This window comes from Mytilus edulis, chromosome 4, assembly GCF_963676685.1.
Source record: "Mytilus edulis chromosome 4, xbMytEdul2.2, whole genome shotgun sequence".
Lineage (NCBI taxonomy): Eukaryota > Metazoa > Mollusca > Bivalvia > Mytilida > Mytilidae > Mytilus > Mytilus edulis.
Window position 1 is genome coordinate 30,549,240 of NC_092347.1, and position 25,526 is coordinate 30,574,765.

General features: G+C 30.4%; 1 protein-coding gene across 20 annotated transcripts in view; it reads right to left on the reverse strand.

The window, feature by feature from the left end:
* Window positions 1-25,526, reverse strand: part of LOC139519411 (sodium/calcium exchanger 2-like) — a 97,719-nt gene that overhangs the window by 23,562 nt on the left and 48,631 nt on the right. For 4 of the 20 annotated variants that reach the window (XM_071311476.1, XM_071311477.1, XM_071311479.1 and 1 more), the window contains 8 exons: window positions 20,412-20,527; window positions 16,672-16,761; window positions 11,679-11,759; window positions 7,949-7,984; window positions 5,167-5,309; window positions 4,539-4,580; window positions 1,606-1,711; window positions 482-512 (listed from right to left, as the gene is read on the reverse strand). In XM_071311476.1, coding sequence (XP_071167577.1) covers window positions 482-512; window positions 1,606-1,711; window positions 4,539-4,580; window positions 5,167-5,309; window positions 7,949-7,984; window positions 11,679-11,759; window positions 16,672-16,761; window positions 20,412-20,527 — 645 coding nt within the window. Of the gene's footprint in view, window positions 1-481; window positions 513-1,605; window positions 1,712-4,538; window positions 4,581-5,166; window positions 5,310-7,948; window positions 7,985-11,678; window positions 11,760-16,671; window positions 16,762-18,003; window positions 18,025-20,411; window positions 20,528-23,694; window positions 24,679-25,526 lie in introns of those variants that run through there. The other 16 variants (XM_071311480.1, XM_071311475.1, XM_071311495.1 and 13 more) reach the window with 14 other exon arrangements.

Sequence of the window (25,526 nt, forward strand, 5' to 3'; positions counted from 1 at the left end):
TATATATTATCTAGAATTGTAGTACCATGAACTGTTGATGCATTTTTAAAATATTTTTCTGGTTAACCTTTATCTTGCCCTTAATAAAAAGACATAATGAGACGTTTTTTCTCTCTCTTTTTTTTAAAATGTGGAACAACATTTTTTTGGTGGAGTTAACAACTAGTATAAAAGTGTAAAAAAAAAAGAGGCATTCAAAATTAACATGGTGGAATTATACTACAATTTCTTCAAAACAGGAGGTATTTTGAGAAAGATTTCACGGAAGTGGACATCAATGATGTAAATTTTTCAATTATTCAATGATGATTTTAATAGAGAAACTTTGTTGATTGCAATTGCACTTTTAATTGATTAACATTTAAAATGATAATATCATTCAAATACCGTAATAATAAGTATAATATTGTCAATTCATTATAGATTATCACTCAGTCTGTATTATATATAATTATATATTCATACCATATACCAATCTTACCATGATTTGTAATCCACCACTACTCTTGTTTCTAAAATTGAAAAGAAAACAGGAAAATGAAGCTCCAAAAGAAAGTTTTTGGTGTTAAATTTTCTGTCATTGAAATTAGATCAGATAGTATCCAACAGAACTAAATGTTTAGTTACTATTGACCTGGTATCAGAATGCCATCATTTTAGCCATTAAACATATATCGATCAACTCATATCACAATAAAAACATCATAAGATTCTCATTTTTTTATTAATGAAATATTTTTTTATTTTGTACTGTTTTTGTCAAAATGACATTATCATTGAGTATAAATGAAAAAAGAATGTTGTTGAGTTTGGATGTAAAATCTAAACATACTTTTTTTTTGATTGAGTTAAGTCTGCCAATTGATATTTTATCGTATGTTTTTCTTTGTTGTGATGTTATGCTATTGTTTCAGAAAAAGGGAGAAGGTTTGGATCCATTAAAACGTTTAATCCCGCTGCAAATGTTTGCACCTGTCCTAAGTCAGGAATCTGATGTACAGTAGTTGTCGTTTGTTTATGTAATATATACGTGTTTCTCGTTTCTCGTTTTGTTTATATAGATTAGACCGTTGGTTTTCCCGTTTGAATGATTTTACACTAGTAATTTTGGGGCCCTTTATAGCTTGTTGTTCGGTGTGAGCTAAGGCTCCGTGTTGAAGGCCGTACTTTAACCTATAATGGTTTACTTTTTAAATTGTTATTTGTATGGAGAGTTGTCTCATTGGCACTCACACCACATCTTCCTATATCTATTTGTTAAGGGAGGGTTGAGATCTCAAAAAAACACGTTTAACCCAGCCACAATTTTGCCCCTGTCCCAAGTCAGGAGCCTCTGGCCTTTGTTAGTCTTGTTTGATTTTTAATTTTAGTTTCTTGTGTGTAATTTGGAGTTTAGTATGACGTCCATTATCACTGAACTAGTATACATATTTGTTTTGGGGCCAGGTGAAGGATGCCTCCGGGTGCAGGAGTTTCTCGCTGCATTGAAGATCCATTGGTGGCCTTCAGCTGTTGTCTGCTCTATGGTTGAGTAGTTTTCTCCATTTCCATTCTCAATTTTATTTCTTTTACCATCAAACTTTTGCTCATCCTAGTCATACTTACTGCGGTATCTTTCTATGGAACAAGATTTCTATTTCTAGTTGACCTTTGCTTTCTAATACTTCATATACTTGTGCCGAAAATGTAAATTTCCCATATAACTGGTCGTCTGTTAACAAAAAATAACATCTTAAACAGGTTGGAATTATTTTGCATCTATTTCTATTTCAACAATTTATTTGATATAAAATGATTTTAACTACCAATACAAAAGCTAGCTTTTATAAAAAGTGTTTTTAGTGGAAGATTTTATAAAAAAAATCGAAGTGTCATTTCAAAAATTCTTCAAAGTAAGAGGAATGATGGGAGCCATAAACTGGCTGCCCCTGAAATTATTTTTAGAAAATACTAATTCATTAAGTAAATATTCTTCATATAACAAGAGTCTGATGCAAAATGGATCAATACAATTTAAAAAATAAAATGATTATACAGTAACATCAAGTGTTGCCAAGTTACTCCAATTATACTATGTCTTATATACTCATGCAAATAGTACAAAAGTTAGTCATTTTGGATGGTCTTTATGAAGGGTATAAAAGGGCTCAATATTCACTCAAAAGTGATGAGAAACATGATGGGCTCCACTAGAGAAGCAGAATTTGGATACCCTTCTAGAGCACCTGAGGTGAACCTAATTTTTCGGTGGGAATTATATTACTCGGTCTTAAATAGCTTTTCATGTAGTGTAATTTAATTTGTTAAGTCTTTTAGTTTTCTTTTGTGTTAATGTCATGTTGTTGTCAGATTATAAAGCACTAATGAGTTTTGAGTGTTTTCTTCGTATTTTTCCTTTTTTTTTTAACTTGCTGTAAAAATAAGGTTTGTTGAATGTTTTCTCAGTTACTGTCCTCAAAAAAAGGCAAATAGAAAAAGATATTGTGATATAAAGAAAATACATTGTCACATCTTCCCTTTCCCAGTACCATCAATTCAATGACTAACATGCAAAATTGGGAGTTTAGTATGACGTCCATTATCACTGTACTAGTACACATTTTTTTAAGGGGCCAGCTGAAGGACGCCTCCGGGTGCAGGAGTTTCTCGCTAAATTGAAAACCCATTAGTGGCCTTCAGCTGTTGTCTGCTCTATGGTCGGGTTGTTGTCGCTTTGACACATTCCCCATTTCCTTTCTCAATTTTAAAAGTACACAACATAAGGCATTTGGTATAATGAAACACATAGTCTTTGTTGGCAATTTTTTTATATTTTAGAATTCAAGGGACCAACAAATTTGTCTTTAAGGATGTACTTAGGTGAGGTTAGGTGAAAATTAATAAATTAAGAAGTTAAAATTGATACCATAAGCTGGTAGAGCATTAATTAAGGATAAAAATAAGCAAAAAATATTGATAGGTCATGGACCTCCTTTTTGAGATATTTGAGATTTAAAATATGGCGGGAAAAGGCTGACTCAGACTTTTACCTTATATTTGCATTGGTATTATAAGGTCTTAAAACAAAAGAACGAAAATTAAGAATCTTCTAAAATTGTGGTAATTGACCTTTCATGAGCTATTTAGTCTTATATGAAAAAATAAATGGGTGTTATGGGGCAAAATATTTTACATTGTATTGTATGGAAAAACACCAAGGAGTCCGAACATTTGACACAAATTCCAAAACTTCACTTAAGTACATCCTTAAACATCTTTTCCTTTTTAGGATAAAGGCCAGACAAAATTTTGAATTATGTTATTTTAAACTCAATTTTGTTAGAAGGATTTAGAAAGTAGAGAGAATGTAATTAGTTTAAAACAAATAGTACATTTTTTTGTACTTCAGAATAATCAAAGTCATATCTACTTCTCACAAACTTTAATTAACTTCTCAGAGGGGGGAATCACATGTATCAATTGATAGTTTTAGATACAGGCCCTATGAAAAAGGCTATACAAATATTACACCATAATTTAATATCATATTGCAAATAATGGATATATTGTCTGAAAATACTGCAGATTCAGAAATTGTTATGTGCATTTACTATTGAATGATTTGAGACTGTTAAGCAGAGATAACACATAGTCAATGCGATTTCAGGAAACAGTACATACATGTAATGCTTTCAAGATTGTAACAAGTACTTAAAACAACCCTAACACTGTATAAAATTGAACTGATATGCATTTGAAACAATCCCAAGGATATGTTTTTTCAAGCAAAGTCAACTTTTTTAGTTCCATTGAAGATTGATGTTTTAATTGTAACAATAAATGGTGATATAAAACAAATATGAAAAACCTCAAAAGAATTCAACCAAAAACATAATTTAAGGCATTAGAATAAACATCATTTGTAATTTGAGCTTCAACCTCAATAAGAGATTTAGAACCAATACTGTCCTAACTTAATATGATCTGCATTCCAGTTCTTCCATGCTACATGCTGTCAACCTCAAGCATTCATTATGTTTGTTTCTGCTATTAAAAGCATTCAAAATGATACAAATAGAATAGAAATAAACTCCTCACTGCAAAACAGTTGTTTCTGTTCACCAAAAAATAATGATTATAACTTACTAAAATTCCAATAAGCTTTTAAACGAAAACTAAGTACATGTAATGGATATAAATAACTCATGAAATGCAGACACTAGTATACTTAGTTTATCCTTTTTTACTGAGAATTATACTATCAGTTTTCATGCTAAAAATCTGAACAAACATACTGTGGAATCATTTATTTTTGTGGGTACCAATTTTCGTGGATTGAGAAAACTTGCATTTATATTTAAACTTTTTTGATATTTAAACTTGTGGTTTTGCCAATGTATGCATACAACCTGTGTAATTCACTGAAAATTTAAATTCGTGGTTTATCTGTACCAATGAAGTCACCAAAGGTTGGTACCCCATCAGGCCCATGAATAAAAATGATTCCACAATACCGGTAACTAAAAACGTGAACTAACTTTTAACAAGGGCTTACTTACCAACTATATAAGGAAAGTAAAACAGAGCACCTAGATTTTTGGCTATAAGTAACCAGCATTTAAAAGCATTTCACACACTGAAAACTTGGTTTTTTCTGAAACATTCGTTTTCTTTACTTTCAAATTGGGATGAACAAAAGTTATAAAAAGTTTATATCTAACCATCTATACATGTATAAAGTGAAATATGATGCATGTAACATTTTGTTCAATAATAAGAGTATATGAGATATTTTTTATTGAGTACTCTTAACATATATACGCTGTAAAATTTTCCTACAAGTAGTAGTTAATATTTTAGTATTTTAACTGTAATGATACAACATTAATTTAGACAAAATTGAGCCCCCTCATTAGGTTTTTGATTACCAGACCAAATATTTGATAATCTAAGACTATTTTTTTATTATTTGATTATCTAGATAAAAAAAAAATTAATGATTATGTGATTGTATTTGAAAATAATTAGGGATTATGCGACTACTTGGACACCCCCATGAGGGGACTCAAAATTATACCAAAACTACCAAAATCTATTGCTGACAATTATACTAGGTTCAATCCTTGTTGGAAAATATATTTAAAAATGCAGTGGATTGTTAAGTCTAAGACTTGTGTATACACTTACAGCTAGGCATGAGACCTCTCTTTGACACGTCCTGAATGCCTTGTACAGCAGACACAATATCTGACATCCTGGTCTTACCAGCACTGCCATGTCTTTTGGTAGGTTTATGTCCAGTCATGGCACTTACAACTGCATGGCGAAATCTGCAATATAACAAACATTTACTTCGTTTTTTATAAAGATTTTTAAGAGTGTGATAATTTGCTTCTTTAAATTACAATGCAAAAATGAACAATAATTTGAAAACAAAATGGACATGTCACTTTATTTACAGCAATATTCCACTTTTTCATTGGAAGTGAAATATCTTTTGATTCCATTAGTTGTTTTATCATTTTATCAGAAAAAGCTGTATTTAGTAAATAAAATATTATTGACATATTGTTATGAATTAAATGTTAGATATATATATATAAGAAGATGTGGTATGAGTGCCAATGAGACAACTCTCCATCCAAGTCACAATTTATAAAAGTTAACCATTATATGACATTATATAGAGCCTTAACAACCCTTGTCTGAAAATATAACAAAACATATTTGGATTGGTGGTATAAATGACAGATTTATAACGATTTTATATTCTAACAGTATAAATATGAAGAGTACAATTGATCCAAGTACTAGCAACAGAGTTTTATCAAGAATGTATAACACATGCAGAGGTAAATTCCTGATCAGTAGAACTAATGCACCTAGGGTAAACATGTGCATAGAAATAAAGCATATGATGTATATACATACTCATGCAGCTTAAAAAAGATATGTTGGGATAAAAACGGAAGTGCATGCAATATTGAAATATTGGGTCACGACCCCAAATAAATCTGTAACAGGCATTTTTGGCAGATAAAGAGAAAAGGGTATTTATAATATGTAATATAGAGGAAATATTGGAAGACTGAAATTGCAATAATAATGCAAATTGAAAATAAAGTCATATATTACAAGAATAACACAAAATAAAACATGGTACAATTACTTATTTTTTTGACCACTTACATACAAGTGTGGACACAGATCAGTGTGGATATTATTTTATAAATTTTATATAACATTTATTCCAATTTATGTTTCCATGGTTAATAACAGACATATCATGCTTATATGATGCACGGACAGCAGAAGGAAGGATGTACAAGCAGATTGAAGGATGTACATACAAAAGTAAAACTATTAGCCCTGGCAACTGAAGTCTTAGCAGGAGTATAAATACTGCTATAGTATATGAAAATACTTTAAAAAAAAGGATGAATAACTCTTGCTCATTTTGAATTACAAAAAAAGAAACAACTGCAATAAATGTGTTATCCCTCCTTGGTACAGCTATTGGTAAAGTATTAAATCCCAAATGTATTATGTAAAGAATGATTTAGATGACCTTGACTAATTCAGCTCTTCAACCATGTCATGTATCTTTAAATCACTAATAGAATTAAATAACACAGCTAATGGTTCAACATTACAATAAAAAGTATATAATTGATTTTCAAAGCTCATTTAACAATCTATTTAAATCATCTTTATCTTTACAGTTATTTGTCCCAAATAATTTAAATTCTTTATTTCCTATAAAAATGCATTATTATAGAATTTGTTTAAAAGTGATAATAATGATATAAACTACAGGTAAATCATATGTAATTTATTCACCTGAATCTGAGTTGGTCCAAAGCAAGCAGAAAAAAGAAATGGAAAATCAATTCATTAATATAAATCTCCCATAAAATTTCAATGAATATGCAAAAATAGGAATGACTAATGACTTATACCTACTATTCATGCTATCTATAGAAAATGTAAAGCTGTCATTATATTTGTACAATGGTCAACTTACAAACCGTAGATTATTTTGTAGTGAATAGAGGATATCAAGGCCATGTCATCATTTCATGTTTACATTGATGACTTAGAAACACACCAAAAAGTCATGACTTTATGACATTTGTGATTTTTTCAAAATATTTTTTGTTTTTAGCTTTGCTATATTGGGTAGATACTTGCTCATTGTTGAAGATTGTATTTATATTTTTGGATGAACTTATATTGTTAGATTTCTCTTTCATTTAATTTTACCTCAAACAATGTTTCATTTGTGTCACTAGAACAAAATAAAAATTCCCTTGGATAACTTAATATAGGGGCTACGTTTGTTGACTATTATAAATGTTTAATTCATGCCAATTGCATGCATGCAACTCTTCAATATTTAATCCTATCAGTTACATAAAAAATAGATTAAATTAGTTGTTGACAACATTGCATCAAAAAGTTTACAATAAACAGATAAGATATTAGATCAAAGAAGATATTTAAAAGTGCAGTCATTAAGCTGAGTTCAAAACTGAAGGCTGTATGGTGACCTATAGTTGCTAACAAGCACATTATTTGGACTCATTAGTAATTGTTCCACATCTCATTATTTTCATATTGCACAATTTTAATCACAATTGTTCTCTGGTTAATAGAATCTTTATTACTTATATCACGATAAACAGTACTTCCACATTGAATAGTGCAGCATTTAAATACATTTTTGTATATTACTTAGCCTATATATCCTCATTCATGTTCTAAATTATACCTAGAGCAAATTATTTCAGGGCCCAAAAAAAATCAAAAAAACAAACATTGTTAATAGTAATGACAGCTTGACTAGCGAGTACCTATAAATACTTTACACCTTTCAATAAGTGCTAAGAACAAATACATGCTTGTAAATAAGAATAGTAATAAACATGAACTAATACATGAACAAACATAAACAAATGCATCCTCTTACTTTGCCCTTGAATGCAGGGGTCTTGGACCATGTTTACTGAAATGATTCAGGGGGAAGTAATCAATCACACATGGAGTAAAAGTACAAACTCTAACTTTACTAATGTATGACGTTTCCCAAATGGTAATATATAAGGCATATAATATTAGATAACTAGAATAAAATGCCCATAGGACACCATTCAGTAAACCAACAAATATAGTCTGCAGAGTTAGCCACAAAGCCGATGCCCCAGACTAGTAAAATTTTATTTGGACTAGCAAGTATTTGCAAAACTTTGTTTAGGCACATAAAAAGAATGGCAGAATATTGGTCTTCAGACTAGTAGTTGTAAAAGTTTTTGGTGCAGACTGAATATACGTCAAAACTCTAAACTGGAATGCCAGAACCAACCATATATCAATGGTTTATCCTGCTTGAACTGAAATGCCAGAAGCAGCCATTTATCAATGGTTTATCCTGCTTGAACTGAAATACCAGAACCAACCATATATCAATGGTTTCTCCTGCTTGAATTGAAATACCAGAACCAACCATTTATCAATGGTTTCTCCTGATTGAACTGAAATGCCAGAACCAACCATATATCAATGGTTTCTCCTGCTTGAATTGAAATGCCAGAACCAACAATATATATATCAATGGTTTATCCTGCTATAAGTAAAATACCAGAATCAACCATATATCAATGATTTATCATTTTTACTTATTTATAATGCCAAAATCAATAATGTATATATGGTTCATTGACACACTATTACTTTTTGAAATGAAATGTAAAGATACTTGAAAAAACTCCTCCGATCTACCAAGGGTCTATCATAAGTATACTTATTTGGAAATGTTTCTTATTGGTATATGTACTCAACATCAGCTAGGGACGACAACATAGAAGATAAGAGAAATAGTAACATCTAAAGCTTATACTAAACAATATTTATAGAATAACTAATCGAAGAATTCAAATAGAGAAAAATATTCAACCAGTGACAACACATTAATTCACGAAAGCGTGCAGCGCATGAGTTAATTATCAGTTTTGTTCCGTCACGAGTTGAATATTTTTCGACATTTGAATTCTTTGATTAGTTATTCTTTTTATTACATTGGCAAATGGCTCTTTTTTTATGAAAATAAAGTAGAAAATGTAAGGAACTATATCTTTTTCTAGGCATTCACAATTTGTTTTGATCGATGTCTTGACAACGCCTATTTTTGTATGACGTCAGAGGAGTGAAATAACCATGTTTATTTCACATGTGAAATTATCAGTTTTTATTTCACTGGGATTCAATGTAATTCATTGCAACCAATGTAATAATTATAGTATAACTAATCGCCGTATTTGAATATAAAAAATAAGACAACGCGTGACCGAACGACGCATGGATTAAACGAGTGCGCAGCACAAGTTTAATCCATAGAGGCGTTCAGTCACATTAGTTGTCTTATTTTTGATATTCAAATACGGCGATTAGTTATTCTTTTTATTACATTGGCAAATGGCTTTTTTTTTTAATGAAATTAATGTAGAAAATGTAAGGAACTATATCTTTTTCCTACGCATTGACAATTTGTTTTGATCCGACATTATCGATGTCTTGACAACGCCTATTGTTGTATGACGTCAGAGAGTGAAATAACCATGTTTATTTCACATGTGAAATTATCGGTTTTTATCTAACTGGGAAATCAATGTAATTCATTGCATCCAATGTAATAATCATTTTTAATAAACCCCCCCAAAAAATGAAATATGTACAAAAGTGTTTCAATTATCCAGTTTGTACCTTGATTTAAATCAGAACACCCCCCACCCCACATATCCCAAGCAAAGCATTGAAATTTCTAACATGCTGTTTAACAGTACTGTATTTAGCCAGTTCCCTTGTGATTTGGTAAATTTCAAAGGCTGTTTTTCTTCCATTATTTCCTTTTGACCTTTTTGACTTAATTGTACCATAATGATTTTTGATTGGCTGATTGCAGTGTATTTTTAGGTTTACTTTGTGTGGAGAGCTTTTATGACCATTGATGGACACACATAAAGCTATTTAAAGCATACAGACAACATACAATACAACAACAAACATTAAATTTGGTTCAAATGAGGGAAGAAATAGCGATATGATGAGTTTTGATTACTTCAAAGTCAATTTCTGACTGATCATTTTCTAATGAACAACTATCTGTACATAATGACATTTATTTCATAACTGATTACTTCTTAGTACAAAATTAAGATACATTAACATCCCCTATAAACAAATTGATTGAATCTTTAATCAAGAAGAAATAAATGTCATTTTAACCCACAACTGATTTCATCAAAGGAAATTGTTTCTAAATGTAAAAGGTGAAGATAGACATTCAGCATGACAGTTTGCATGTTTTCTACTTCAAAATAATTATACCAAAGTATTAACTTCAAATTACATGTAACAAATAATTGCACTATACCAATACAAAACAAAAATTGATACTCATTTAATGTATTACACTTACCAATAAAATAGTAGTGGTATGCAGTAAGTAAAAAGTAAAAGAAAAAAATATCCCATTAAATCAATTCTTTTTGGCTCTTGCACAAAAATCCATTTACATTGGTTACATGAAATAATTATTTTAAGACATATTTTGAACATGTTTAGTCTTTTTAGGGAGTATAAGCTATACTAAACTGTTGACACAGAGACATGTCTTGCCACAAACTAACAAAAAAAAAACCACAGCAGGAAACTCAGAAAAAATGGATCTTTAAAAAATAATAGCCTTGCAGCACATTGTCAAACATTCTTCTAAATTTAGCCTAAAATAACATCCCATTGTAAACGTCAATTGAATTGAGTACTTCATACATTGAGTACCTCATACAGAAGTGCAAAATAAGATATAATAAGATATGCTTCTTACAGTTATAAATAACAACACTGATATTCATATTGGGCATGTGAAACTTTAGTGTAGAATAAATAACAAACTAAATTTATTAATACTTTATATTCATTTTTTGGTTGAACTAAATATATATTAAAACCAAAACCAAAAATGTGTTACTGTTAACCAATTTCAGGCAAAATTTTATGCAGTGTTATCATGAACCTTCAAATTAAATTCAAATTTAACTTTGAGAATATCTGTTTACATGTATTATGGTTTTGACAACAAAATCTATATTTAGGAGAGGGCATTTTTATTTTTGCAACAGTAGTATACAGATTTTGACCGATGAATTTTCTATGACAGAACACATTTTTTTAAAAAGATAGTAAATGGATAATCTTGAGCTTTAACTATTTTCCTAGATGATTCAAATATATAAGACATGAAACTGCCAGATTATATATAGTGTGACAGATTGCTTGTGTCCAATCTTTATATACAACACAAATAAAACATTATTCAGACAATACATGATGCATATATATTGTATATATTGCAGATTTACCTCCTTCGCTGATTTAAAATTCTAATGTTCCAATATATAATTACTGCTATTTTATAGTGTTATTATTGAATAAAGAGGAAAATATCTAAATGTGTTTCAAATTTTTAACTCTTTTTTTAAATCTTAACAAATAAAGAAAGACCGATGCAAATGTTGTAAACAAATAGGTGATGCTACTTTTATTTAAAATGTTTCTCTGAGATTAAGAAAATTTCACAATAAACTGTTTAACTTTATTTGACTAAGTGATTGATTATTATTAATGTATTAAGATTAACAAACCTTGCTCTAGCAAACACCTTAGTGTCACCATGTTTTGACACTCCATGTTTACTGTCTATACTCTCTGTGTCTGTCTGATCACTGCAAATAAAAATACCATCATCACATCATTTGAATTTTTTACTGCATCAATTATTCAATTATAACACATATATATATATACTAGAAACTAGAAACACCTTTAACTTATTATATCATTGAATGATGAAGCATAGTTATGTAATACATTTTCGCTCATTTGGAATTCAATGTTGCATACATGTAGTTTAATGGCCTTTTTAGGTATCAAACTAAAACATTTTGCTACATGAAATCTAAAGTCCTCATCTTCCCAGAACATTAGTCATACCTTATATAAAATGGTACCCACAAGGAAATATTTAAGAATTGATACAATAAATACTTATATATATAGATCATATGCAATGTTTTTAAGTTGATATACATCATTCATTTTTCAGCAGTGTATGTATATATATCTTCAACTTATAATTCTCATAGGAAAACAAATTATTTAGATCATTTGTGATATCAGCAAGAATTGCCTGTATTTATAAGAGTAAAGCAAAAAAAGAAAAATAAGCTTCTACTGTATTCCTGTTTCCAAAATCTTCTATATCTTATTTATTAAGTTAGCTATATAGTCCTATAGCTTGGTTAAATTGAGATCTTTAATCTTTTAATAAGTATCTCTTTATGTAAGATATGATAAGATGTAATCTGATAGACAAAAATTAATAAGCAGTAACATAATATACATATACTTTAAACCAGCTCAAATGATTCACAAAGATTATTAAACCAATAAAAAAAAATCATTATGAAGTTATGAACCAGAAAAAAAACCTCTTGACAAATTACCAAACTCCAAAGTTAAAAAAGAAGGTCAACGAGACTTATTAGACTACCTTATTATGGTGCAACAAGATTTTAACAATTCGAATTGCGTTTAATGCCTGCTTTGTATGCATAAAAAGTTTATTTACTTTGAACACTTAGGTAAATTACCCAATACAGTCATAACAAAACAAAAGACTTTGGTCTGATAAGTACTGTGAAGTAAAAAGAAAGTATAAGTAATGCACACAACCATAACAGATGCTGTAGTTTGTTTACTTTCACAGAGGTTTCCAGATCAAAGCTTTTCTCACTCAAGGTGTTTGAATCCCCTATCCCTCTCATAATTTAAAAATATAAACCAACATTCAGAAGGTGTAATATCATACATTAGACCGTTGGTTTTCCCGTTTGAATGGTTTTACACTAGTAATTTTGGGGCATTTTATAGCTTGTTGTTCGGTGTGAGTCAAGGCTCCGTGTTGAAGGCCGTACATTGACCTATAATGGTTTACTATTATAAATTGTTATTTGGATGGAGAGCTGTCTCATTGGCACTCACACCACATCTTCCTATATCTATGTACTGCAAATCAACCATCAAACATATATTATCGAAGACCCATTGGTGGTCTTGTGCAGTTTTCTGCACTCTGATTGGGTTGTCTTCTCTTTGACACATTCCCCTTTTCCATTCTCTATTCTTATAGTATCTTTAAGATTCTTTAACATACAATCTGAGTTTGCTTTTAACAGTTCACTTCTTCAGTTCATCTCTGCCATAAACATATAGACACTAAATATTTAGCTAGACAGGGAATTATAGAAAACAGCAGCAGAAATAGATGCATCTGAGTGCAGATAAAACAAATTCCATCATGATGAAGAAAGCAAACTAGTCTAGACTATTAGAGATAAATTTAATAAATTATAAATTTGCAGTAGAGATATAAAAACAAGTGCAACCATTGTATTAGTGAGAATCAAATGCTGTACAGCCACAAATGCTTTGCTAAATACCAAAGTAGTGTCTATATACACACAATTTAAAGGGGCATAACTCAAGGGAATAAATGTGAAGTAAGCAGTAATATCCCAAATATACTGGGGTGTTTTTTTCTTGGCTCCAAGAAATTTATTAAAGAAAGCACTAATTTTGTGATTTGTAAAGGATCCTGAACAAAAAAATGTCTCTCAATTTGAAATCAAATTTATTGCAATTTCTCAAATCAAAAACAGGGCATTTGTTCTCTCAAATACGCAATGCTGTTTTGCTTTTGATCTATTTAACCAGTATGTATGGAGACTAAAATTAAACAAAACCTGCTTTTTATAATCATAATGTTTTAACCAAAATATCAAGGGTTGATTTATCTATTTACAAGTAGCAAATATGTGTAATACATGTAGTACCAATGTCAAATATTTGAAAAAGAAAGTTATATTCTATAAGTTCCCCGTCTTAGAATTAAGAAACCCTCTGTTTCAGAACAACAAACAAATACACATTGTGGCATCTATCTGCTTCATCCAAAGTCATTGTCAATGCAGAAAAATCAAAATGTATAGAAAAACAATCCTATATGATGCAGCTGTGACATCAATTTGAATGGCAATGGACCTGGTAAACAAACTAAACTGCCTAATTTACTTAGCACTACGTTCACACACACTATCTATACCTGTGATTTTCAATAAAGAACTCGCTTGTAACAAGTTTTGTATGATTTTCTGTATAGTTTTCTATGTGGTTGTTACATGATCTAAAGCATTTACAAAAGATTCATGTTACTAGTAATCAATTAACTTGTTGACTAAATGAAACACTATTTCAAGTCTACTCACCTGTTTATTAAACTCATATTTACATTATTATTAGTATGATCAAATAATGTATGGTAAAAATACTACATTGGATGCATCAATCATACAAATCAGTAAAAACAAGTAAAGAGACAACAACCAGACCAAATAGCAGAATTATATGCAAAATTTTGGTCAGAATTTTTCAAACACATAAACTTATGATCACATAAATTCAATTTTGAATTTTCTAAACAATATTATAACTTTGGTTGTGGTCACAAATTGCAGGGTATAAGCTATTTAAAAGAATTTGTTATTCTTACTGATAAAATTGATTATTACTCCTTTTCTGTTAAATTGACAAGATTTAAACTTGAAGGTCAAAGTATGATGATATTGTATCTACATTGAAGGCATGTGATTCATTATACTAACATGTATGTCTAAAATTGATACAATGTATCTGTTCAAAGTTTAGTTGATTCTTGGGCTAAATAACCTTACTCCTTTAAGTCAATCAATCAAGAAAACTTAAGAAATTATTCATCACTGTTATTTGATTTGAATTTTCACAACGTTTTGTAAACCTGGTAGACATGGGATGAATGCTGTCACATATTTAACTTGTTTTCTCATCTGATAACACCCCCCAGTTTATGCTATGATCTCAGCTATCTTAACTAATGCACACTGACAGATCGATCACCCATTCCAATAAGAGATATCAAGAATGTAAACAGACTCAACTCAAAATTGAAAAAAAAAGTTGCTTTGAGTAAAAAAGCTATCCTTTTAATTTTCTTGATCTTCTGGCATACAGACATTATCTGATGTTGAAAGTAAAATGACATATTGGCATTGCAAACTTTTCAAACTGAATCGAACTTAACCTGAAGTAGGGTGAACTGACTGACACATTAGATCAAAGCTTTATATGACTAGCATATTCAATGCAGCCAAGGTTTAAAAATACACATCTTTACACTGAAAGTATAAGCCTAATCTAACTAATATGTTGTTCAAATAAGATCGAAATTTGTGTTTAGTAATACAAATTGATTAAACATGCATTAACACCTAAAATAGAAAGTTGTGGATGACCTGCTTTATTTAGATGACAGATATATACAACCCTAAAATGGATACTGATTGATCACAATCTAATATTCTTATTGCAAATCATTATAATCGTGTTTTAAATGTAAAACTTGAATTGGAAAAATAAAATGTGGACACAGAAGTATGTGATGCATGCCACTTATTAACTACAGTATGTTGATTTTAATAAGCCAACACTATTCTAATCAAATAACTTGATTCACATTCTAAAACTGGCCAAATACATATTAGTATTACTGTTTTAAACGTAAAACTTGAATAGGAAAAATAAAATGTGGACACAGAAGTATGTGATGCATGCGACTTATTAACTACAGTATGTTGATTTAAGCCCACAATATTCTAATCAAAAAAACTTATTCTCAAACTGGTTAAATGTCTATTAGCTTTACTGTGGCTAGACAGGAAATATTCTTACTGTTCTTTTTTTTGGGTGGTCAGATACATTTTTTTTTACAAAATCACCATTGAGAATATTAAATTAAACTAATCAATTGTTTATTCTATCATCAGCTACTGTAGACCCCAGCAAGTTATCAAAAAGTAAATTCCTACCAAATCACCTACTGATCAAGTTGAGAGAGGGAGTAGCACACCTTTGGTTAAATATCTTTAAATTTGAACTTGCACTGTCATTTACAAATGTGAGTTTATGGCCAATTTAATGCTGTCTTCATTGCAGGAGTTTAGATTAAATAATTTCCCAATTCATCAGATTGATGGTAGTTTACTATGTTCTATCTGGCAGCATAGACAGGATAACAGGAATATTATCTGAGAAGAAGGACAGGTGGATATGTGGTCAGTATGTGGTCATTTTAAGATCCATAGTGGGTGCTTATTCTTCTGAGATATTTTTTCATCTAGGGTGATCTATTCACCATTTATTTATTTTTTTTAATGTTCTGTTCATGAAATTTATACCAAACTATACTTGCATAAAATACAGAAATTAACATGATGTAAAAAGTGCAACAAAAATATCAAAGAAATTCAATGAAAAGTTATCAAACTAATTATATTTATTAGCTAATTGAAATAAGTGAGAGAAAAAATTAACAAATTTTATTCATGCTTTGATATTAGAACATTATATCTTTTGGGACTAAATTAATTAAGAAATGTGTATTAAGGTGTGATAATTAGATGAGATTAACTGATTAAGGGGTAATTTTACCTGTTTTGTGAATTAAATGTGAGATAATTAGATGAGATTAAGGGGTAATTTTACCTGTCTTTGCTATCAATATCTATCGATATTTTATTTGGTGACTTTGTTGATGAAGCACTCTTGAGATAATTGTGATTATCTGCAGCCAAACTGTACCATAAATAAATATTTTTGTTGCAAACCAGTTAAAAATACAGGGTATTTATATTGAAATTTCTGCTTGTTAATAACACTAACTAGCAACAGAAATTCCTTACATCGTCAAAAATACAATGTTTATCTCTCTATAAAATATGTGGGTATCCCATAGCATGTAGGTGTTAGGCCTACTTTAAGTACTTAACAAAGTGTCAATACATCTGATGCATATTCCTCGTCCAATCTCAACACAAAATTGTACATCTAGTGATATTAAGAGAAAAGTGACAAAACAAAGTAACAAAATTAGTCATGTGTTAGTGCTGACTTATAAAAGAAGAAAACTGACTTCAAAGATTTTGCTAACAGATATTACTGTAAATGTTGAAATTTTCATGCAGAAGTTTTTTTTGCTTAATTTGGAATCACATTAAATGCCCCAAAGCATACAGAACTGGAATGGCTCGTAAAAAGCAATGATATTGATGTGAAATACAAAGGTATGGTAGATGTGCAATTTCCCCCCACTTGAAAACTGTGGGAATCATTCTAAAAGTAGGTTAATCAACTGTGTGAAGTCAACTGTGTAAAGTAGGGTCAGGGTGTGTGACATGTTAGACATCAAAATTTGTTGGTTGTGAAAATTAATCAAGCTTATCATTCATGAACAGAACAATAGTCAAAACAAAGTTCAGACTCAATAACAATACCACTGCTGCCAACAAAACATCATTCAAGAACAGAAACTGATAGATAACTCAAGACTCACTCGACCATAAAAACTAGGTCATCTTTATAAACAAAGCAGTAAACAGAAAGGTTGATTCAATTTAGAAGAATGACAATTTTGTTACATCTAATATCAAGCAGTCAAATTTTAAGAATCTGTTAAAGAATATATATATTATACAAAGTATAATATGAAGGAGGAATTATAGACGAGTAGAAATATGTAATGGTATAAAAATCAACTTTATTCTGATCTTTAAATTGCCTGATTACACACACAACAAAGCAGTAAACTGACTGTAATTTATAACATCAAAAATCATATATTTTATTTACATTATGTTTCATGATCTATTCAATGAAGTTGGCTTACAGCTAAGAGTTAAATGCCAGTAGAGTCGTCAAATTATATTTGACTGAACAATTTTCAATAGACTGCTGCCTAAAAGCTAGATTAAAATTCACAACCAAACAAATTGGTATTTATTCAACTTAAGGTTGGGATACAGAGGTTGTGGTTCTTACCTATTATGCAGGCTGATCACACTGAAAAAACAAGTATAAATATAAAACGGAAGATGTGGTATGATTACCAATGAGACAACTCTCCACAAAAGAACAAATGACACAGAAATTAACAACTATAGGTCACCATATGACCTTTAACAATGAGCAAAGATCAAAGCCCATACCACAGTCAGCTATAAAAGGCTCCAAAATGACAAATGTAAAACAATTCTAACGAGTTGATGAATTCCATTCTAAACTATGCTATAGGATTTCTTTTTATATTGGCTTCCAAAAATATTTAAATGAAAAATAACTTCGTTAAGATTTAAGATATATAAATTGGGTCATAGCAAAAACATTCTGTGATTCTCATTCTCAACAACCTAGATACAATTTACCCCAATATTTCACATTTCTGCTTATTTTAATATTTACATGAAACCATGGGTGTTTTCAACTTTTTTTCTACAGGCAGCAGTTACCATTCATTTGTTCAATTTGAACTTCGAAACATTTCTTTACAGTATCCAGAAACTATGAAAAACATGAGTGCACATGATGAAATCCTCAGCCAGCTGAATTGATCCTTCAGAATAATGTTTCTGATGCATGTATCATTCAATAAAATTTAACATTAGTTGATGAACTAAACAAAAAAGACTAAAGATAGATGTACAATATTATCAACCACAGTATCTGAGAAACTGACCTGTAAGTGACAAACAAATAACTTTGACCGCAAACCCTGAAAAGAGGCAACCCCTTCAAGACAGACATCACATGTTCACATTTAAATTAACTGCAAAAATAGCTTATTACTTACTGTAAATATCAACATTAGATCTAGTCACTAAAAACTATTGATGACTTAAGTAAGTCATTGAATCATAAAAACAACCAACTAATGCCAGATTGAAACTTTAGACCATAACTTAACTGTACTATCAAAATAAGATGTGGTATGATCGCCAATGGGACAGCTGTATACTATATACATATATATATATATATATATATATATATTCTTTAACTCTTCTATCTTCTAAAATATTTATAAAGTGATTGATATTGTCACCAAAGCCAGACTTAATTATTCAGGTCACAAATTATGAGACAGACTTTTCAGTACCACTACAGGAGAGAGGGGGAAATAAATAATTTTAATAATTTTTAATCATGAATGGTTTTGCTCAAAGAAACAAAAAAGCAGAAATGGGCAAACTGGAAAAAAACACTGTGATCATCAAGAAATATTCGTAATTATACTTTGCAAACTGACAGTGGCCAAAATAAAGCTGTTATGTGAAATAAATTCTTACTTTTACATAGTAACCAAATATAGTCTTTTACACTCACTTCTGATTCCTTACAAGTTTATAAGCAAGCATATAAATAATATTTTTAGACTGAAAGTGAAACCCTAAGGATAAAAACAGATAAATCAGAAAAATTGAAGAAAAGGAAAAACAACAAAAGACTGAAAAGAAGAACAACAGTATGATAAGGTGTGTTGGCAACAGAAAAGAGGAAGATATCAGTGATAGGACAAACATATGCAACAGTTGTACTGACACTCAAAATACAGGTAAATATATCTAAATATGGGCAATACTGTAATATGGGCAATACTCTAATATGGGCAATACTCTAATTATAAATAGGCAATTTTGTAGTATAGGCAGTAATACATAAGTGTGGGTAAATATTGTTTAATCAGGAATTCAACGGAAAAATAAACTTCTAATCTATAAATGGTTCATCTATAATTCTATATATTTGCTTCTGTATTGAAATAAATTTACTTAGAAATACCAATTTTTCATTAATTTCTGATAAAATATATGGGTACAGGCTGAATCTGATCCATCTGCATCGATTTTTGCTCCTATCTTGTCATGCTCTGGTTGCTGGAAGTTAATCATTTTGGAAGGAAATTGATGACAAAATTGTTATCTAAGTCATACAACAAAGTTATTCTTTGATCTAATTTCCCAATAGTTATAGAATCCAACTAAAATTTTCAAAAAAATGAGCTTTGGGCTTGTGGACTCAAAAGTTTATGGTGAACTATGAGTTAAGATATTGAATTTCAGATGTTAATCTGCATGCAGATACTAAATACCTTAAGGATGATTGTGTCTAACTTTGGTTCTTGTTAGCCCGAGTACAGATAGTTTCAGAGGATAAAATTGAACAAACAACACCGCCAAGTGATGTTTGCACAAAGCTATAATAGAATTATGACAACTTATATAACAACTTCATTCTTGTGCACTTTACATATCAAATTTGAACGATTCAACTTACTGGTGGTTTAATAGAACAACAAAATCTTTGAGGGTTTTTTTCTAAGGTACATACATTCAATACCTAGCTTGATAACAAAGTTAATGCCAGGAAAGGCTTTATTTTGTTAACTATACCTTAATTGGTGAGTTTTGTTTCTATGTGCAGCCTCTAACATGTGTAATTCTTGTCCAGGTACAGCATGTCCTGTGATTGAACCTTTCCTGGCATGATGGGTAAATACTCTTATTGCCTAAAATATAAACACAGATATTCAAACTTGAAATACAGGTTAAAAGTTACACAACTAGTAATACACTAAAGAGTTGGTACAGCCCTTTGATTCAGTAACATGCATATGATAAAGCTATGGTGAAAAGTGGATCATCTAAAACAAAACAAAAACACTGTTTCACAAATAAGTAAACTGGAAATTTACTGTCTAAAAATCATTTAAGGGGAAATGGCAGCCTCTAGTCCATATGTGCTATATATGGTACTTGATAAGCCTTCACTGGAAGACCAAGAATAAAATTGTCTTTCAATATGCCATACATTTTGACATTTACTTAATCTTATCCTGATAATGCTGCCTACAAATGTCTTATCCATGGTATAAAAATAGTTTTTCAAAACCTGAAAACAAAATCAATTTAACCCTTTCCTCCATTATGACGCCTTTTGACCCCTGTGTAGTACCTCAGTTGAAACGCTTTTGACTATGAAACGTCTGCATCAGAATTAAAAAATTTAAATCCAATATGAAAAGGATATTCCTAAGAATATATGACTTAAATTTATTTGATGAAATATTTGTTTTTCCCAATGCATTAATACTTTAAAGCATATTTTCAGCATTTTATTGAAAAATCCTATGGCAATCAAGTATGCAAAAAAATATTTCTATTGAGGAAAGGGTTAATAGGTGTTGATATTAGTAATATTGGGTTAGTTTAATACTTGGGTTGAAATTTCAAAATGTCCTCAATGGGAAGATGTCACCAGATATTAATTATGACTTTTAGTTTTGTAAACGTAAAATGACTTGATACTAAAAAAATTGTTTAACTACATAATGTTGATGGTTGAAAAAGGATGGAAATAGCTCTAGGTCAAACTACTGACATCCTTGGAGGGTGTTCATTTATATAATAACTTCTTTAGCTTTTAAACTTATATTTAGAAGCTTGAGCAATTATACTTGCTGCTTCAATCAAAAACAAATTACTTACTTTTATGACAATTTAAAGGAAAAACAATGATACACAGAAACAAACAACAACCACTGTCCTGAATTACAGGCTCATACATAATGTGTAATTAGGGTTGAAAACACATTATACATATAATATAAAGTTCGTCTCCGGATATGGATGTAAAATGTGACGTCCGGAAACGGTTCTGGACAACATTGGTAATAAACTACGTTTCTTTGTATTGTTATACTTAACAATTCCCATTCGCCATTAATAACGTAATTATCTAAATCAACTTCAGATGTTCTATTAACCAGCACATAACCATCCCCTCACTCTAGGTATCCTTGGCAACAGTTGCAAAATGTATGCCTTGGTACTAAATGTTTTTTGGCCATGCCAGGCTTTGTCAGTTTATTTTCGATCTATGAGTTTGAATGTCCCTCTGGTATCTTTCTCTCCTCTTTTATTTAGGAAAGTGTTGCAACAGCACAGCATTGCTTTTTCTCTCATTGTTGAAGTGTGTATAGTTGCCTATAATTGCTAATATCCACTTCATTTGAACAATGGTGTATAGTTGTTTCATTGGCAATAATACAAAATGTTTTCTATAAACTATAAAATCAGTGGATAATTGATATTGATACATTTGTGCATTTTTTGTTTTGTCTTTTTGGACAATCAACTTCATCAAGAACACGAAATGAAAAGACCATTAATATTAAAAAAAAATATGTTCTTCCTAATATTGATATTCAAATAATTTTGCAACAGTTGCCAAGGAATATATAAGTCCATGGCAACACAATTAAAGTCGTTATTAATTTCAAATGAAATAATTTGATAACTTATATAATAGTACAAGATAGGCGATTTAAATCTATTTCCCCACACGTATTGTTTTTTTTAAGTAACATGTAATGATTTACAAACTCTTTTGTGACATTGATATAATACACTGATGACCTTGTTTTATTGAGAACACTAGGTCTCATCTTGTAAAGATTTCAGATTTTAATCATTATTATAACCTTTAATAAGTATTGAGCTACTTACTTCAAAAAAGGTAGTTCAAATTTTAAAAGTCTGATATATAATACATATATAATAAATATATATATAGCAAATGGATAAAACAAGAAATTAATTTATGAATTTTGTCATTCATGGGAAAACATCTGAAATTAAAAAGACTATTACCTTATAGTATAAAAAGTTTATAGATCAAGGACCTGATACCCCATGTGAAGAACAAATGCAAACCATTGAAATATGCAGTTTCCATAGCAATACATAAACTTTCAGTCACTTTTTGAAGAGTTCTCCAAAATTGTTGGTCAAAGGGATTTGACCACCAAAATTTGGGTATTTTGTAAAAGATACAGTAGAGACTCACAAGCAGTTTTTTTCAAGGACCACCAGATATTAAAAGGTTTTGAGAACTCAGTTTTTGTGGTCACTTGTGGTTTTATTTACTGGGGAAACTGATGTTATTAGGTAAATGGAAGACATTGATTGAGCAAATAAAAAGTCTGTAACGTGCCCCTTACCATATTTGTAAATTCAGAGGGGAAAACTTGAACCCCTGAGAACAGTGAACAGATAGTTAGTGATCCTTGTTTAAAGCTTGAACAAATATGTGTGAACCTAACATAATTACAGATCTTCTACCAGTCAAATGATTTCAATGCCTTCAAATAACTCAGTATGAACAACTCGTTCTGAACGATTCCTTTTCAAAAATGTGAATAATATTAAAACATTGTAGTAATAAAGTTTGTTGCTGTAATATTCACCCGTCTTTCAGATCAAGTTGGACAATATAAAGACTCTCAGATTTAGAGACTATATATAGTACTTTATTTTATTATCTCATTGCTTGAAAATTGCAGGCAATTTTGTCTTGTTTTCAGACTAAGGATAGTACAAATCTTAAATTACCTATTTTATTCAGTATCTAGTGGTCCTAGGGATTTGACCATCTGGATTTGACCATCAAAATTTGCAAAGGACCGACACAATTTTGATATTTTGTAATAGAAATAGGTAAGTGATCGAGGACCAGAATTTTTTTTATTCAGATATTTCGAGAACTCTTGAGTTTTAATGAACCACAGAATTCACAAAACCTGGGAGTCCCCATGTGCATATTAATGATATTGTTATGATCATTCTTAAAGTTTGTAAGCAAATATTATGACAATTTACAGTTAAATGAACTTACTGGTTTATCTCCTGCTTCATCAGACACAGAAGCTCCTTTACAACACTTATGACACCACCACCCACTATCTTGAGCATAGGAATGCAACACAAACAATGGCATGAAAGCTATGGTAAGCCATGCTTCCCACCATTCAATCTCTCCGGGAGATATAAACTGAACAACAAGTAACATCCAAACATAGGCAAATACGGAATAAAAAGTTGTTGTTAAAAACACTCCGAACTCCTTAATAGATTTGACATCTGGTGAAGGAACACTGACGACACATATAGAAGTTATGACAAATAAGTTAAAAGCAGCACTTCCTATAATAGTAAATGTGCCTAGTGAATCCCCTTGATCTTCTCCTAAGATTAGAACCTGCTCTATAACAGCCAAGAGAATTTCTGGAGCACTGCTACCTAGAGCCATCAATGTTAAATTAGCCACTGTCTCATTCCATACTAATACTTCTATAGTCACAACATGGTCTGGGTTCTCTGGGTCAACTCTTGTAATGGTTCTTTTCTTGCTTGTCATCACTTCAATACTATTCATGAATATATCTGAGGCGACAGCCACTCCAAGAAAGATATAAAGCAAAGCAAGGAGATAGAGAAATCCACGGACCCCTTCATGCCAAAGGTTTTCAGCTGGTAACAATATGAATCCTTCACACCTCTTTGATGTATTGCTGTCTAAATATTCCACAACATATCCCCTATCGTAATTAGATTGATAATTAAACACCATTTTGGTAAGTATTCCCGAGACCAGATAATGGTCCTCAAAGTTATATAATCCAACCAATATATATATATATAAAAGTCCTAATATATATCACATTGTTCCAAATAACTTGACGACTGTGCTCCACTTGTCTGTATTAAAACTGACCTGTTTAAAAATTGAGCCACCAAACCATGTAACTATTGTCATCATATCAATATTATTTGTTCACCTTTAACATGTTTAATACTATTTGCTAAACCTGTATGAATTAAACCACTGATACATTAACTTATCTGCATTTAATTACTGTTTTTAAACAGAAGCATTGTTTCTAAGGTGCTATGCCTGTGCTCTTATCTTAATATTAAACCTTATTCCAACAAGAAACCAGTCATGCAGCACATGCAATGATTGGAGTAATAGGGGTAATGATCATACCTTTGGTTAGATTTTCTTTTACATTAGTAATGAAAAGGCATTGAAACTTGCTTTTATGTAGAATATAATTGATGGTAGAATCATGAAAACAGAGCATTGAACTTAAATAAAACAAGATTTATTTTCTGTTGTTGTAGATTGTAATACAAATAGAGATATTCAATTCATCTGTTGATTATAGGTGAGTATCATAACACATTGACAATGGAACTTAAATGTGATTATATTATATTTAATATGATCCCTTGTACCTTTGAAAAAAATACAGTTCACTTCAAATAACAAATTCAACTTATAAATTCAAGGTGGTTCTATTAACTGGAGGCTCCAAACAGCCTCCTGCAATGCTCACATGGATCTAAGAAACATTGTCAACAATTCTCCAACTTATGCAAACCTTTTCAGACCAGAAAGTTCAAAAGCAATTTATAATAGGAACCCTATAATGGATTTTCTAAAACTTTTCATTCTTTTTCAAAATTATGGTAATCAGGATTAAAGTTATTTCTGACTATGGTAGGAGTGTGTCCCTGTCTTATTTTCAATGTATTGATCATTTACAACCAAAGTTTGGCAGGAATTGGTACTTCACATGATTTTTCATAACTTTTTGATTTTTTTTCAATTTTTGTCAGTTTAATCTATATTTCGTGACAGTGATGGATTTGTCTGAATATTTT